The following is a 14911-nucleotide window of genomic DNA, read 5'->3' as shown; positions in this document are numbered from 1 at the left end:
CTCCTCGCGATTCAATCATATTGGGATGCGAGCGAGCTTAACTTGCAGAATCGTGTGGTCGCAAATTGAATGAACTAGGCTAGGGGGAGAAGCAAGTACTTGCACTTTATTCAAGTTATGTATATTTGGTGGTCATCAATACAGGATATCTTCATCGAGACTGGACTAAGTGGTCAGCGCTTCAGCTTGAAGAAAGTATGCTCGGAAACCCAGTGCACACCGGGTCAAGTTTACGGGCACGTGACCAGTGGACCGAGCACTTGTGATATCATTAGTACCAACACAATTGCCAAAGTTTGAGCGCCACGAGATGGCCGGTCGGTTGAACCCCTCCCACTTCAAGTTAAGTACCAAACCTGCTGCGCATTTCATCTTCAGTCGCCGCTTGGATCGAATAGCATGTTCTTTCATATCATATCCCGATCTCTGAAAGATGCAATTCTGATAGAATATCTGATCGCTGACATTTTTGGATTCCTCATTTGTATCACAATGCTTGCCCCACACCTCTATGCCACTACACCAATACACTGCAACCTCACCCGTTACGGGGGTCATCAATCACAGCAGTACTGAGTCGCCAGGACACCGTTTGAGTCGGTGCACCCTTGGCTGTCTGCGACAAGTCTTGGGCACATTTGTCCACACGTAATCCAAGTGCATGACAAGCCATTCACGGTCTCTGAGCCGGGCATGGCTCGTGCGCCAAGCGGACCGATAGCCATTAATGTCAGGAGAATGGTTGACAAGAGGTCACACTTCATCTAGACCATTAGTGCTATAAGTTGGATCTACAGGTTGGTGACTGGACTCTTACCATCGAAAGTGAGAATTTACAAATAGTGCAATCAAGTTGGAGCGCGGGTCTGTTGTTCGTTCTGTTGTGCGTCAGTTCTGTGCTCACGCGCTTTATAGCTGCTGCTCGTCAAAATATTGATCCCTAAATTCCAACTCAGGATTCATGCCAGCATCGTGGCAAGCATACAGATTATTCAGCCTCGGGTCCCTTGACAGCACGAGACGTTGGTTTGTTATGCTGCCAGTGTGCTCAAGGCTACATCTGCAACGACCGAGAAGCACCAAGTTCATAGTAATGACATTGCCTGAGTTGATGAGTACCTTAAATGTCCCTGCATTCTCTGCCCGACATTCAGCCAGCTACGTGTGGGGTGGATAAACGCTCAGTCCGAAAGGTTTTGTGTGAAAATTCATTTTGCCATCCTCCAATTGCCACGCACACAGCGGTCGCCGGTATAGCTGATCTCGTGAAGTCCTTTGGTTTCGCACACCATGATTTTGTGCGGGACGCCGATGCCACGAAGGGACTGAGCGAAGAGTTTACGCACGCCCAAAACCATGTTTGTTCGACATGTACAGACACATAAGGTGATCAAGGACGTTGAAGAGCGCTCTGAAGGGTAAGGACTTGCGGTATGGTGATGAAGCATAATGAGGTGAACGCACCTAAGTTAGATATGGAGAAGGGAATAGGCAGTTGAGGGATTGTAAAAGATCCGCCGATCCAGAGAAGCCCTGCTTCCATGCTTTCAGTTTTAACTCCTCGGCCAAGTTGCTGCAGAAATGCAAAATAATCCTAGGTTGATCATCCGAACGCCTGCAGAAACAACAGCTGCTGAGGTACGTACTGACCTTAAACGTACTGTGACCACCTCCAGTTACAACGATGACTACAACAACATACGTGTTACCATCTCCGATGGCTGCCACCTTGTAAGGCACATATCACCAAAACAGTGTGTCCACGAAGTTCGAGCATCCCCATCAGTGGTATCACTTTGCGTAAATCGTCATATGGTAAACGCACTTGTTAAATTTGGCATTGTTACTGGTGGACCAGAGGGCATGAAAACTACAAATTATGTTCCATATTGCTGGTACCGAATAGGGAGTGAACATTGTCTGCTGTGACCCGTCTCGAGGAGGGTCCATACGCCCATGGGAACGTCCTCCGGCAAAGTCCGGCGGTACCCAATCGCAAATGAATATCACTTTCAAATTCTTCACTCTTCTTTGCTTCTGAACTGGTTCAATGACGAATCACAGTCCGGTTGATATCTACCAGGGTCCAGCGTCGAGATTGTTGTCTCCGTCTGGCACCGCGGGCTCTCCTGCCGACATTTGTGAGAGTGAACCGTGCCAATCATGAGATCGGGGTAAGCATTTAGAAAGTTATCTGTTGTAAGCTGTCAGTACTTCTGTGCCTACTCTCATGCTGATCCAGTTGATCACCATCAAACCCTTCTCATCTTCTCACCATATCATTGTAGCTTGCGTGTACATTGCAGACTTCTCGTCTACCTCGTGTCTTCGATTCGCCGAGAGCCTCGGAACTTTAATGCTGGTCGCCTTCAGTAACATCTTTAATTTTCACACTTTCATCACATTATTCAAGCAATTCACCAGTCTATTTTTCATGCAAGAAACTTGTCACGAGCCATAATACTCAACTGAAACCGAGAGCTTATATATAGAACATACTTGGATTCTTCAGGACGTCATCACCGCCCGCTCTGCATCACAGAATCCGAACCGTACAATTCGATAGTTGACCTTATCTCCCATCATGAACGGCAGAACCATTTTGATCTCCGCAGCTGCATCCTGATCCCCAACTTGATGGTCAGAAGTCCCGAGGTCGCATCAGTACTAGACGTGGAGATAGGCTCCCATTTGTCAGATTCGAAGGCAAGCCACCCGAGTATATAAATCTCGTTCTTCAACAACAAGAATACATACCTACGCAGTAATGTCTCTTCCTCCAACTGATCAGGAGAAATATTGGCCATCTATCGCAGAAAAGACTGATGCTGTCCAAGAACAGATAAATATAAACCAACAATTCGACTTGGACCCAGCGGATATCGCTATCTATGCGCCATCGTTGCGTGGTCGCAAGCTAACGGCTGCAGTGGCGTTTGTAGCAGGAACTGGATTCACACTCCTTGGGTGCGTTGAGAAGTAACTCGCAATCGAAATCTTCTTATTTTGCGATTCAGGTATGACCAAGGTGTCATGTCGTCACTAATTACGGGCAATCAGGTAACGACGTATTCTATTGCTTGCATGGGAACATATATATCTCATTTTAAAAGTTCGAGGCTACCTTTCCCGAAGTCGTAGTGGAGGCTAGCCACCCCAATCATGCAACTCTTCAGAGCTTCACAATTGCCATATATGTATGTTTTCACGGTCTGTACGCCACCTTCTGTGCTTATACAATGCAGGAAGTAGGCTGTCTCTTCGGTGCTCTTTCCAATCTTTGGGTTGGAGATAAGCTCGGTCGCCGTAGAACAATTGCTTTAGGAGGCAGTATAATGATGATCGGTAGGCGAATCATATCCCATTAAGAGCACCAGTTGAATTACTCAGGGGCAATTCTGCAAACGACTGCATTTTCTTTTGCACACTTGATTTTTGCTCGTATCTTTACAGGCTGCGGAACTGGTCTGATAGTCAGTGGTGCTTATTATTGGCTCCAAAGTCCTGCTGAAAAAGTTTGTAGACATCGACAGTGCCAACATATCATGCGGAGCTCTCCCCTTCCGCAAAGAGGGGTCGAATGTATGCCATTCATATGCAATACGATAAATGACTCACAGAACTTTTCTAGGATTATGATGGAGGGGACTCTAATTGTGGCTGGAGTGGCCATTGCGTGAGTGCGTCATTGGATTTATTTATTTTGTCAAATTGATTGCTGTCTTACAGCTATGTACGCGAGCCGTTATTTCCATTCGTTCATTTTTCTGATGTGGTTCTTTAGTGGATTGATTTAGCACTGTACGTTTCGGTGTCATACCCAGGTTAGGCTTGACTGACCGACGAAAACGATCAAATCAGATTCTTCGTGAATTGGTCGTCTGCTCAGTGGAGAGTTCCGATATCACTGCAGTTAGTGTTTGAAATCATTGTGGTGACATGCATCGGATTTGTGGGTTCTCTCCCCTTAAAAATGCGCATACTTGTACTGACGGATTCAATCTGGCACACGCTACGTCAGCTTCCTGAGTCACCAAGATGGTGAGTTTCTCTCATTCCCTGTGTCATTTTTGCGAAGCTGATAAGAATATTAGGTTGGTAAAGCATGGTCGGAATGCAGAAGCGATGGCCGTTATATCTGCAATGGAAGACAAACCTCCGTCTGATCCAGAAGTTCAGCGCACCTACTATGGCATTCGTGAGGCTGTTGCTGTTGAAACATCTACCACTGGTCAAGGTTCACTACGTGAACTCATTACCGGGGGTCGCAGCCAGAACTTCAGACGAACAGTCATTGCTGTGGTATGTCAGATGATGCAGCAGCTGACCGGCATCAACCTCGTTACCTAGTGGGTATTCCAGCCCCATGATGTGACCCGTCGTGATCTAAAATGCGCTTTCAACAGTTACGCTGTATGCTATACCACCACGTGATCTACTGTGGCAATACTGATATCACGCACGCAGACTATCTTATTCCAGCGTCTTGGTCTCTCCGATGTCAACGCGCGGATTACCGCTGCTGCCAATGGCACAGAATATTTTCTTGCCTCTTTTCTTGCTTATTATGCGATAGACTATGTTGGCAGGCGTCAACTCATGCTGATTGGAGCCATCGGTCAATCCATTGTGATGCTGCTCTTGGCTATCTTAGGATATATCAACAATGGACCAGCGCAGATCGTGAGCGTAGTCCTGTTATTCGGCTTTAACACATTTTTTGCTATCGGGTGGCTCGGAATGGCCTGGTTGTACGTGAGTACAGCAACGGCAGTTTTAATCTTTTTGATCTGATATTTTCTTTGTTGACTTCCAGTGTGCTGAGCTTGCCGGGCTCAGAACCCGTGCACAAGCAAATGCACTAAGCACGGGTTTGTCACTCTCGTACGCCAAGACATGGAGATAATTTTGACTTACCTACTCCTTTCCCAGCGTCAAACTGGACTTTCAACTTCGTCGTCGTGATGGTTGTTGGCCCATCCTTTAACAACATCTCCTGGAGAACCTACATCGTTTTTGCAGCCTTGAATGCAGCTATTGTTCCAGTTGTTTACTTTTTCTTCCCCGAAACTGGCGGTCGGTCTTTAGAAGGTGAGCTTTGCGCGTCTTCTGTCCAGTTCCTTGGCTGATTGTATCATGAAAGACCTCGACGTTGTGTTTGCGTTGGCGCACACTACTGGGGAAGATCCTGTCAAGGTTTCGCTTCGGAAAGATATTCCGCTCGCTGGGTCCCGAGAAGCAGACGAGATTCTTGGTGTTAGCACAGGCGTTCAATATCATCAAGCGACGAAACCTTCGACATCATTCTCGTTATCGAGTGAGACAAGGACACCGGTCTAGAGTCGATAGTCATTATTCAAAGTTAGTTTCGGTTGAACCCGACGACAGTCGGATGTGTAACGTGTATTCATAAAGTACGTGACTTGAGCCAAGATGGCGAGTCAACTCAGTCGAGTATTAGCTGTTTCTTGTGTATGGATTTCGTAGTCATCAATACAAGCCGTTCCTATTAATGGACACGACGTGACCCAACATCTTTGGAGCGTAGATGGCCAAATATAAAATTCAATTCAATTCATAATACAAGGTTGCTAAAATCCTCTCAGATCCTGCATGCACTTGAATACAAAGTATCTTTGTCCACCAGAATCGAAACAACAATGTCGCCTTTGGTACTCGCTGGGGTTTAGCTCGCAGCCAGCCTGCGTCCCCAAATATTCTGCTGTCTCAAATACAATACAATTCGGCTCAAGACTTGCCTCAGGTTCGAGCATACTGGGTGGTTAGGATTCAAATATTCATGCTTTGTCTTGGATTAGACATCAACTCACATTATTTCAGATCAGATCGAAAGTTCAAGGCCAAAGAAACCATCAAGTTATATATAAGTTGCATGTATGAGTACTGGGCCATTGAGTTGCAGACAGATTGTGTAGAACTAAGGGCGTTCCAACTGAGTAAACACGACAGAGGACTGGAACAAGGGATGAGTGAAAGGTGATCGACTCTACTGTAGCGGGCGGTGTCACGGGAGTTGGCCTTTGAATCAGTATGCTGGATTGAGTTTTCCCCACGCGCGCAACTGCGTCATCCTCAGGCTTGCAATCAAAACGAGCCAGCACTCCGTAAAAAGCCAGTCATTATAAGTCCACGATAGTTAAATCACATAAAGTTCTGCGCCTTCTTGCCTTTGACTGTAGTCGTCTTACCCTTCCGACTCTGAGTTTTGGGTTTACTAGCCTGGAACAACTTATCAGCAGCGACCTCATCCTCATCCTTGACTTTCTTCTTTTCGTCATCAGACACATCGACGACTTCATCGTCCAACTGGAAGAGATGTTAGTGCACAGTGACGATCACGCTTAGGGTACCCACATCGAAAACGTCTTCTAAATCAGGGGCGGGACCTCCTGAGAGTTTTTTGGGTGCTTTCCCGAGGTCTGTTGCTTTGTGGAAGGGTATTGGATGATCCGTGCTGTTGTACCTGGACTTGCCATTAGCGGCAGTCAGACGCGGCTAATTGATGAACCTTACTTCTTCGTAAACGATGTCTTTGTCGCAGGTTTGATGAGCTTGTTCACGACATCGTCTTTCTGCGTGTCCACGCCGAGCTCAACGACAGTGTCCCAATCTTCACGGGAAAGATAATATTCATCCATCCGCTCAATGATGTCGTCGACAGCAGCCTATGAAGGACATGATAAGCGGCGAGGAGGAAGAGCAAGCGACAAGACTCACAGCGCCTCGATCTATCAATGGCTTAACGATGTGAGGGAACAGTGCAGGGATGTACGACTGTCGGATCTCGTGCTTGTCCCCAGAGACTTTGAGCCGCATTCGGACCTGCACGTCTCCCAGTTGTCGACTAAGCTTATTCTGTTTCGAATTTTGTCCTAGCCACCTGTGCGAGTATCATATGAATGACGTATGTAGTGATCTGGGGGAAACGTACTGAGGGAACGTCGTTGGGTTTTGGCCGCCGTATCCGCCGCCTGGACCAAACAGGAATGAAGCAGGTCGCACCATCGAGCACACCGCATGTAATGGCATCAATGACCAGTGTTGTTCTGGCCTGAAGGACATTATAAGATCCGATAGAAAGAGCCATACGGTCTGCTCACCCGTGAATCAGAGCATCGACAAGATCAGCATCAGATATAGAAGATGCAGCTTGATCCATCAACTCGAGTTGCTTCAACATCTTTGGAGGCCCTTCGAGATTCCGAACCTTGACAGGTTGAGTCTTTAGATAATTTTCCTGACGAGGGGGTGAGTATTTCTGTGCATTCGGAAACAGTGCGTTTTACCTGGATGAAAAGCGGGACGAAAGAATGATCGTGGAAGTACAATTCCATCTTGTCACCCAGTGTCTCTCGAACGTTCGGCCCAAACGCGTACGGACCAAGAATTTTGTGCGTCACGTCGAATGGCGTCAAGATAGTGTACTTTTCGTTGATCTTTGCACTGTGTTATAGTATAATTAGTGAATAGCAAACGACGAAGAGCACACATACAGATTCTTTGCCTCGTCAAAGTCCATGCTACTACTAGATAATCGCCACGTCGACAACATATTCAAAACTTGTCGAATATCTGATTGAGAACCACTGATAAGCTGATCGACGACGTTGGCGGGAATTTTCATCTTCTCCCTAGTCAACCACATCACCATGATGTCAATGTAATTGAAGGACAACTTACTTGTACGCGATCGTCATTATGCGTGATCGGACAGCTTGAGCCTCGGGCCTGTCACTGTAGTAAGCTCCTGTTACGGCCGAAGTTGAGTACAACACATACCGTCTAAATGGCATGCCAAAAGTATTCGCGATGAGTGGCTTCAGCTTCTGGGCGCCTCTATCGTTAGCGATACAGATGATAGGGATCTGAATAATGAGGTAAGATGATTACTCGAGTGGACGGATCAAAACATACTTTTGTCTTCTTGATCAAGGCGTTGAGAGCGCCAACGCCACCCCTGTCACCAGCGGACATGCCGTCGACTTCGTCCATGATGAGACACGTCTTATCGGTGATTCTGACTCCTGCTGCGTTTGTCGCCTAGTGATATATTAGATCGACGTGACGAAGAGCATGGAATCAACAAACATCGTTTCCACCCATCCATCCATCCAACGACAGGTTGCTGATGTTCATACCGCTCTGCACATTTGTGAGCACAGTGAAAAGGTAAGGCTGCACTCCCAATTTACCTCGACTAACTTTTTACTGCGTGCGTCACTTGCATTAAGCTCGATGGGTGTGAAGCCTTCGAGCTTGGCGCAAAGATGCGCACTAGTAGTCTTACCTATACCAGGCGGGCCAGTGATCATTACTGCGCGGTAGACATTCATAGCGTTTTTCCCCGGCTTTTTGAAACCACACTTCAAACTATCTGACCTGCGAGAATATTTGGGTTTGCTTTGAGAGACGTTGACCTGTAGACCTACCAGTCGTGAAGCCATTGCTGTAGTTTATCCACCTGTCCTTTGTTGCCGCAGATCTCCTTTAATGATTGAGGAGCGTATCTTGTTGTCCACAGCTGGTTTGAGACGTCGGTTTTAGAGCTGTGGTAAGAATTAGCGGATGTGCTAGGTGAAAAAGGAGTGCATGCTGACCTGCCAAATTCACTGGCATCCTTTGACGCTTGTTTCTCCCTCCGCTCAAGCTCCTTCGCAGCCTGCTTGATCGTTTCCTGTTCTTTTGCGATCTTCTTCTTGGTCTTGTCGTCTAACTTGCCACCACTTGGTCCGCCTGGTCCTTGACGGGTGGCAATTAGATTCAGGAACTCGTCCTCGGTAAGCGTCTTGAGTTGATGCTTTTTGATTGCATTAAGCTTCGAAGGACCGGCATTGTCACCCAGGACGACAAACGATGTTTTTGACGAAGGTTGCCCTACGACACGCCTATGATATTATAAAGTTTTGTAGATACTGTAGATGTAAATAACTTACCCCCCAAACCGCTTCGCCAAGTCTATTGCTTCGTCTCTAGAGAAGCTGCTGAGTTCGCCGGTAAAGACAAAGGCTAGCCCCTCGAGACAGTTGGATGACTTAGGCTCAGGGACCTGTTTCGAACCAGGGACGGACGGCCCAGCTAATTTTGCGGCTTTTGCAGCAGCCCAACTAAGTCGCGCAGTTCAGAGACAGAAGCACGAGCACAGAAAGTAAGCGTACTTGAAGGGTTTGGCGGGCGGTTCCGCATTCTCTTCTTTAACCTTTCCTTTGGCTGCTGCCTTCGTTGCAGGCACTTTCTGCGGGGGAGGTTTCTTGGGAGGCGGTTTTGCTTTTGGGGGAGGCTTGGCATTACCCTTCTTCTCATGTTTGACGTCTTCCTCGTCCTCATAGTTGTCTTCACTCTCCTCTGTTTCTTCCTCCTCGGAAGAATCTACCACAAACTCATCATCCTTTGATTTCTTCGATTTGACAGGTGCCTTTCCGTTCGTCTTGGTCTTGCTTGTCGATGGAGTTGCTTTCGAGGTAGATGTTGACGCGACTACCTTCGGTGCGGCAGCTTTTGAGGTCGATGCTGACGCAACTGCTTTCGGTGCAGCCACTTTCGAGGTCGAGGCCGAGGCAACTACCTTCGATGCAGACTTCGCAGCGACGGCCACTTTCTTCTTTGGCACGACGGGTTCATCTTCCTCATCGCTCGAGATAACGACAGTATTTTTTCGCTTGAGACTCTTTTTCTGTGGGGTGCCGTCACTGTCAGGCATCATTGTGCGGTCGGATTTGGTAGTGGCCTTGTGCTAGGAGTCCGCAGAAGTCATGGATAGATGGAGGAAGACACTCACGGATTTATCTCCTCCAACACCACCGAAGAAAGAGCGAAGATCTTTACCTGTCGGTGCAGCAGATTTTGGAGACTTCACGGGTGCCATAGTCGTCCGTGCTATAACAGAGGTGCGCGTGGTTTGGTCGTGTAGCAGACTAATAGTGCTCACACCCGGAGCGCGGAAGCACGTCGCGTCACATTCTGTCACACGTAATGACACGTTCTGTCACGCGTCGGTGTGTCACTTTCAGCGCGTCTTAGTAATGGCACTGAATCTCTGTCCTAAGTTTAACTCACGAATTAGATGGATCTCAGTCAGAAACATTTGTCTATCGGCGGCCAATACATTGCTCAGTATACGTATTGCACATCTCTGCCTGTCCACATGGCTGAACCGACCCATGGCGGAGGGCCGACCTTTCAACTTTGCCCGTAAATAGTACAAATGTACAGGAGGAAATATCGAGAATGAAAACTGCTGAAGGATCTATCTCTATCAAAACAAATGAGTACGTACTACGACTACAATATCTCTGGTATCCTAATGGAGTTCATCATACTGTCAACATAATTTACGTCTTTGACTTGTGCAATGATATCATGATCTGATGCGATTCTCTTGTATTCTTTGCCGCGTTGCCGCGCTAGTAGGAATGCGCTGAACGGTTGTCCAAGGCGAACAATCAATCGCATTGCACGTTGAATCGATTCTGAATCAACCGGGTCCTGTTCTCTAGGCGACCCAGGAAGAGCAAAATCACCCATGCTCTCCGTATCGTCTGCACAATCAGGCGCTGGCAGCTCGAGGAGACAACGATCCCAGGGACGGACGAGTAAGAATGACTGCCGAGCGGGTCTTCCTGGTGAGAACTGAGGCAACCTGTCCTCCGTGGTGATCTGCAGGTCATGAAGTTTGTTTACCTTGACTTCATACGTGAAGTAGGTCTCCTTGTGTTCAATAGATCTCCGTCTAACTTCTGTGACAGGGAATGCGATGCACGGCAGAAGCAGCCGGCGGTGAGTAAAACGTGGAGCGTTCAGGCGGTCGAGTGAGCTGTACAATTTCAGAGCTGACTCGACAGGCACAGTGCCTTTCAGCGACGAGACCGATCTCTGCATCTCATCCTCAGATATAAACGGCGGCGTGTACGGTGAGGCTTCGTATGAAGTGATGTCGGCAGGCAGACAGCTGTTGAATTCGGATGGTGTTCCAAACCAGTCCAGAGCAGTAATGTCTCCAGACACGGCGATGATATCCTCCAAGAGCCGCCCGAGTGCATTTTGCTTCTTTTCACCGTACATGATATTGAGCCGAACACCAAAGATGCCAAATAGGGAGTATGCGATGTCTTCCTCTACTGTGGTGACACGTGTCGATGCCCATCGCAGTTTCTCGCGGGCGTTCATCATTCCAGGACGGAAGGCTACAAGGATTTGTGCCTCTATCCCCGTCACATCTTCCAACTCCTGCATGATCGCGACAGACTGCTTGTGGTTGGGAGAGCAGTCGTCGAGATACGGGGTCCAGTCACTTTGGTAGAAGCGGATGACTTCCGGAGCGAGAAATTCCGGTAAGGTCCATCCTCGCGTGTTCCATGCACTCCTTGCCAGTGCGCCCGGCTTCGATGAAGGCGGAACATCCGATAGGTAGACCATCGTGAGCGCTGAGGTGCGATACCATTGGAACATGGAATTGAGCGATGTTTGGAGTTCGACGTTGTTAGCCTGGTCAATGCAACACGAATCAATCCACCCCCAGCGATACCCCGCAGCACGAGCAGTTTTGCAGAAAGACTGCAATTTCATGATGCTGCCAACTGGATTCAACTCATCAACGACCTTGTCCTGAACATCGTGCAGCAGTGGTTCCTTCCCTTCCCAACGATGCGATAGCGTGACACAACAGAAGTACGTCGCCACGACATCTTTGATGTGTTCCATTTGGAAATCTGTGTGCATCAATGTTGATGACAAAAGCTCCTTGTACTCCGGGCTCGCTTTGAAGGCATCAATCTGTGCCTCTCGATTGCATAAGCGCCCAGTAAAGGTATTGAGCAGACGATGTGGTGCGTCATCGAGTTGAGCCTTGACAGTCTGTTGAATAGCTCCATCTGCTTCGGATGGATGGACATATTGTTGGCGCAGCTCTGGAAAAAGAGTCAAGTATGTTTAGGGATGTGGTTGTTTGGGAGCGTACTTTGTGTTTGCGTGTCAGGAGTATTTTCTAACTTGGAGAGCATGGTTTGGAATGTGTCGATCGCTTCATCATAACGGTGTGCGCCATGAAGCGCTGTATACTCCAACTCGTATCCAATGTGAGATGAAGGGGTCAGTTTGATGACCTACATGTTCGCAAAATGAGCATGGACTAAAATAACAAATGAAATCATACTGTTTGTGCATCCAGGAGCGCATCGTCCCATAGCATTTTTTCCGACCTCGCCTTGCTGCGCTTCGCAAAGATGCCATCGGTCGCCAAATCGAGGTCGATTGCCACGGAGTATAACTCGATAGCCCTGTCGTAATTACCCGCAGCGAGGGCATCATCTCCCTTTGTAGCAAGGTCAGCAACCCCGGTGGCAGCATGAAGCGCGCTATAATCTTGCTTGAAAGCTAAATGAGATGTGGTTAAGAATGATACCCCATTAAAATCACGAAAACTTACCAGTGGACCAGTCAAGGCAGCTTGCCTTCGTAGGTTCATCACTTGCATTTATCATGTGTCTGTAAGATCTGAGGGCCTCTGCAAATCTACCCACCAGAAAGAGCGAACGGCACCAATGCTGGTGTGCAGTAAGCCACAACGACTTGAGGTCCCAACCGAATAGCTGCGCAAGCACTCAGTCGGACGTGAAATAGAAATATTCAAACGACGTACCACCACAAAGATGTCATATTTCGAATGGATGGCCGACGTAGACGAGAATCCAATAGTATTGACAGCAGCAGTGAAGTGGACAGCAGCTTCGTTGTGACGTGCGTCGTCTAATGCATTCATTCCCACTTGGACGTGTAGATAAGCCTGAAGTGCGAGGTTCGCAAAATCAGCATCGACGTATGAATCAGGAGTTGATTGTATCAAAAGCACTCACTTCCACGATACCACACGCAAGAGAATTCACACTGGGACGAGTGGTAGCTAGCTCTTGGACGCGCAGAATTGCCTCGTCACGTTGGTTTGCATTGAAAAGGGCGATGGCCTGACAGCTGTCGCGTAAGTAGCGAGCACACAAGACACAATTGACGTACCTTGATCAAGAGTAAAAGGCGAGTTTTGTTCAAGTCTGCGTCCACGTACATGAACGCGAGGTCAAATGCTTTCATCGCATCTTGGAACTGTCGTTTTCCACAGAGGGCGATGCCCTTGGAGATACAGCCCATTAAGGATGGCCGAATACTGATGCTCTATATCACCATGTAAGTTACTCCGTGTTGAAAAGGTCACGACGGAATGGCGTATCTCACTTTGAGCGCGTCGTCAAGTGCGCGGTCCCAGTCTGAATTTCTTGCCTTGACAAACGAGCGACTCGCATAAGAGTTGTAGTCGTTGCCAGAAGCCCCGATATCTTGTGTTAACAGCCTATCTGCAGTGAGCGAGTCCCCGCTTATGCATGCATCGCGGGTTGTCGCGTTGACGGTGAGGATCTGCATCATGGATGGTCAGGTTACGTGGTAGAAGTGAGGGCTAGAAACAAGCCTCGCAATCAGACTGTCCAGCCTTAGCATCAAGATTGAGGATTAACAAGACGTGCAAAGAACGGGAACTCACATTATCCGCCACTTGTTCTTTTGGGGCATCCTCCCGTAACGCATCCTTGAATAAAATGAGATGAAGAAGGGATAGAAAATGAACAAAACTTACATCTGGTGCTCGGTCCCCCAGAATGTCCTCCAGCAAAGGTACTGCCCACTTTGATATCATTTTATCTCTTCCTCCACTCAGGATGTGCTTGTCATCCGCGGAGAAGGTGACACAAAACACCTCATTGGTGGGCTTGAATATGGCAATAGTTCGTCGATCCGAAAGCCGCCAAAGGCGAACCTGGTGGTCATCAGATGCGGACGCAAGAAGGGTGCCAGCAGAGTTCAAGGCAATCATGTAGACATTCCCAGCATGACCCTTGCAGGGCTCACCGACCTGCTTCCAGGTCGACGAATCCCAGATCCGTATGGTGGGATCACGTTCATTACCACCGGAGATAAGGTGTTTGCCATCGGGCGTCCATGCAAGTGTAGTATTTCCTGCTCCATTGAACGCAGACTGACCCTCGAACTTTGTAATGCATTCCCTCTTGCCTAGATTCCATATTTGGATATGCTTGAATGTTGCGATGGCAAGATATTCACCAGACGGCGAATACCGGATGCAGAACACTCCAGCAACACAGCTGATTGGATCTCCTTGCACCCGCCATGTTTTTGTGTTCAAGAACTCTACTGTGGCGTCCCATGAGCTACTCGCCAAAAATGTGCTGTCTGGGGAAAAATCAAGCCACCATATCGGTCTGGAGTGGACTTTGATGGGTTGAGTGAGAGGTTCGCCGTCTCTGTTCCAGGCGATGAGTTCTCCACCATCATCACCGCTTGCTATGAATTGCCCGTCTCTTGATACTGCAACTCTTCGTACGGCAAAGCGATGCCCCTCTATTATCTTCAATACAACACCGTTTTCTAAGTCCCACAGACGAAGTGTCTTGTCGCCTGAGGCCGTCACCATACGGCATCTGTCGGGGAAGACTGCAACTGCAAAAAGAGTTTCTTCATGACCTTCAAATGTTCGAGTAGCCGTGGTGATTCGTTCTGCTTCCACCGTTCTGCTCGAGGTGGATGGTGTCGAGCTTGTGGGCGTCTTGATCTAAGTTTCAGGGTGTACCGGGCCCTTAAATTTTTGTGCTTATTCACAGCCTCAACCTGCTTCGTTAGACGCTCAGTACACGAGGCCTGAAACCTAATGTCCAACTAACGTGACTAGAAGTCCAGGGCCAGCCTCTCTCCCTCCATTCTAGCTAGTCCACATTGAATTCCACCGAGTATACCTATTCCACCCTGGACGTGATACAGTTAGGGAATCGACACTGCCGGAAAAGATTGGGTCGCAGGTGAATCTGCAGGGTGAAAAGTCTAACACAGCACT

At 48.1% G+C, this 14911-nt stretch overlaps 3 protein-coding genes across 3 annotated transcripts; 1 reads left to right on the top strand and 2 right to left on the bottom strand.

The window, feature by feature from the left end:
- Positions 1-2537: 2537 nt before the first annotated feature.
- On the top strand, positions 2538-5502 carry F5891DRAFT_523602 (general substrate transporter). Its single transcript, XM_041372134.1, has 17 exons — positions 2538-2967; positions 3018-3060; positions 3114-3197; positions 3246-3345; positions 3391-3473; positions 3524-3582; positions 3632-3676; positions 3730-3733; positions 3785-3801; positions 3862-3952; positions 4022-4041; positions 4095-4349; positions 4407-4413; positions 4468-4755; positions 4817-4871; positions 4933-5091; positions 5144-5502. The coding sequence occupies exons 1-17, from the start codon at positions 2768-2770 to the stop codon at positions 5338-5340; spliced, it is 1707 nt and encodes a 568-aa protein (XP_041223163.1). The 5' UTR covers positions 2538-2767; the 3' UTR covers positions 5341-5502.
- Positions 5503-5874: 372 nt separating this feature from the next.
- On the bottom strand, positions 5875-9952 carry F5891DRAFT_1280018 (replication factor RFC1 C terminal domain-containing protein). Its single transcript, XM_041370387.1, has 18 exons — positions 9797-9952; positions 9177-9745; positions 8955-9125; positions 8619-8906; positions 8451-8567; positions 8214-8400; positions 8110-8163; positions 7936-8061; positions 7801-7886; positions 7702-7749; positions 7515-7652; positions 7308-7464; positions 7122-7258; positions 6953-7072; positions 6739-6901; positions 6535-6686; positions 6376-6484; positions 5875-6327 (listed from the first exon to the last, which is right to left on the bottom strand). The coding sequence occupies exons 1-18, from the start codon at positions 9881-9883 to the stop codon at positions 6163-6165; spliced, it is 2874 nt and encodes a 957-aa protein (XP_041223162.1). The 5' UTR covers positions 9884-9952; the 3' UTR covers positions 5875-6162.
- A 107-nt stretch (positions 9953-10059) lies between these two features.
- F5891DRAFT_1048131 (uncharacterized protein) lies at positions 10060-10497 on the bottom strand. Its single transcript, XM_041362366.1, has one exon. It carries the CDS (start codon positions 10468-10470, stop codon positions 10300-10302), a length of 171 nt encoding a protein of 56 aa, XP_041223161.1. The 5' UTR covers positions 10471-10497; the 3' UTR covers positions 10060-10299.
- Positions 10498-14911: the final 4414 nt, after the last annotated feature.

The sequence above is a fragment of the Suillus fuscotomentosus genome (genome assembly GCF_016647785.1).
Source record: "Suillus fuscotomentosus strain FC203 chromosome Unknown F5891scaffold_45, whole genome shotgun sequence".
Lineage (NCBI taxonomy): Eukaryota > Fungi > Basidiomycota > Agaricomycetes > Boletales > Suillaceae > Suillus > Suillus fuscotomentosus.
This window is presented reverse-complemented; position numbering and strand designations above follow the sequence as displayed.

What these genes read in the sequence shown, in the direction of transcription:
- F5891DRAFT_523602 (XM_041372134.1), top strand. Translation starts at nt 2,768, where the DNA reads ATGTCTCTTCCTCCAACTGATCAGGAGAAATATTGGCCATCTATCGCA. An exon ending in AGGCAGTATAATGATGATCG is followed by an intron (nt 3,346 to 3,390) that starts GTAGGCGAATCA and finishes TGAATTACTCAG; the next exon opens with GGGCAATTCTGCAAACGACT. An exon ending in AGCAAATGCACTAAGCACGG is followed by an intron (nt 4,872 to 4,932) that starts GTTTGTCACTCT and finishes CTCCTTTCCCAG; the next exon opens with CGTCAAACTGGACTTTCAAC.
- F5891DRAFT_1280018 (XM_041370387.1), bottom strand. Translation starts at nt 9,883, where the DNA reads ATGGCACCCGTGAAGTCTCCAAAATCTGCTGCACCGACAGGTAAAGAT. An exon ending in GTCGATGCTCTGATTCACGG is followed by an intron (nt 7,073 to 7,121) that starts GTGAGCAGACCG and finishes AATGTCCTTCAG; the next exon opens with GCCAGAACAACACTGGTCAT. An exon ending in AACCCAACGACGTTCCCTCA is followed by an intron (nt 6,902 to 6,952) that starts GTACGTTTCCCC and finishes ATACTCGCACAG; the next exon opens with GTGGCTAGGACAAAATTCGA.
- F5891DRAFT_1048131 (XM_041362366.1), bottom strand. Translation starts at nt 10,470, where the DNA reads ATGCGATTGATTGTTCGCCTTGGACAACCGTTCAGCGCATTCCTACTA.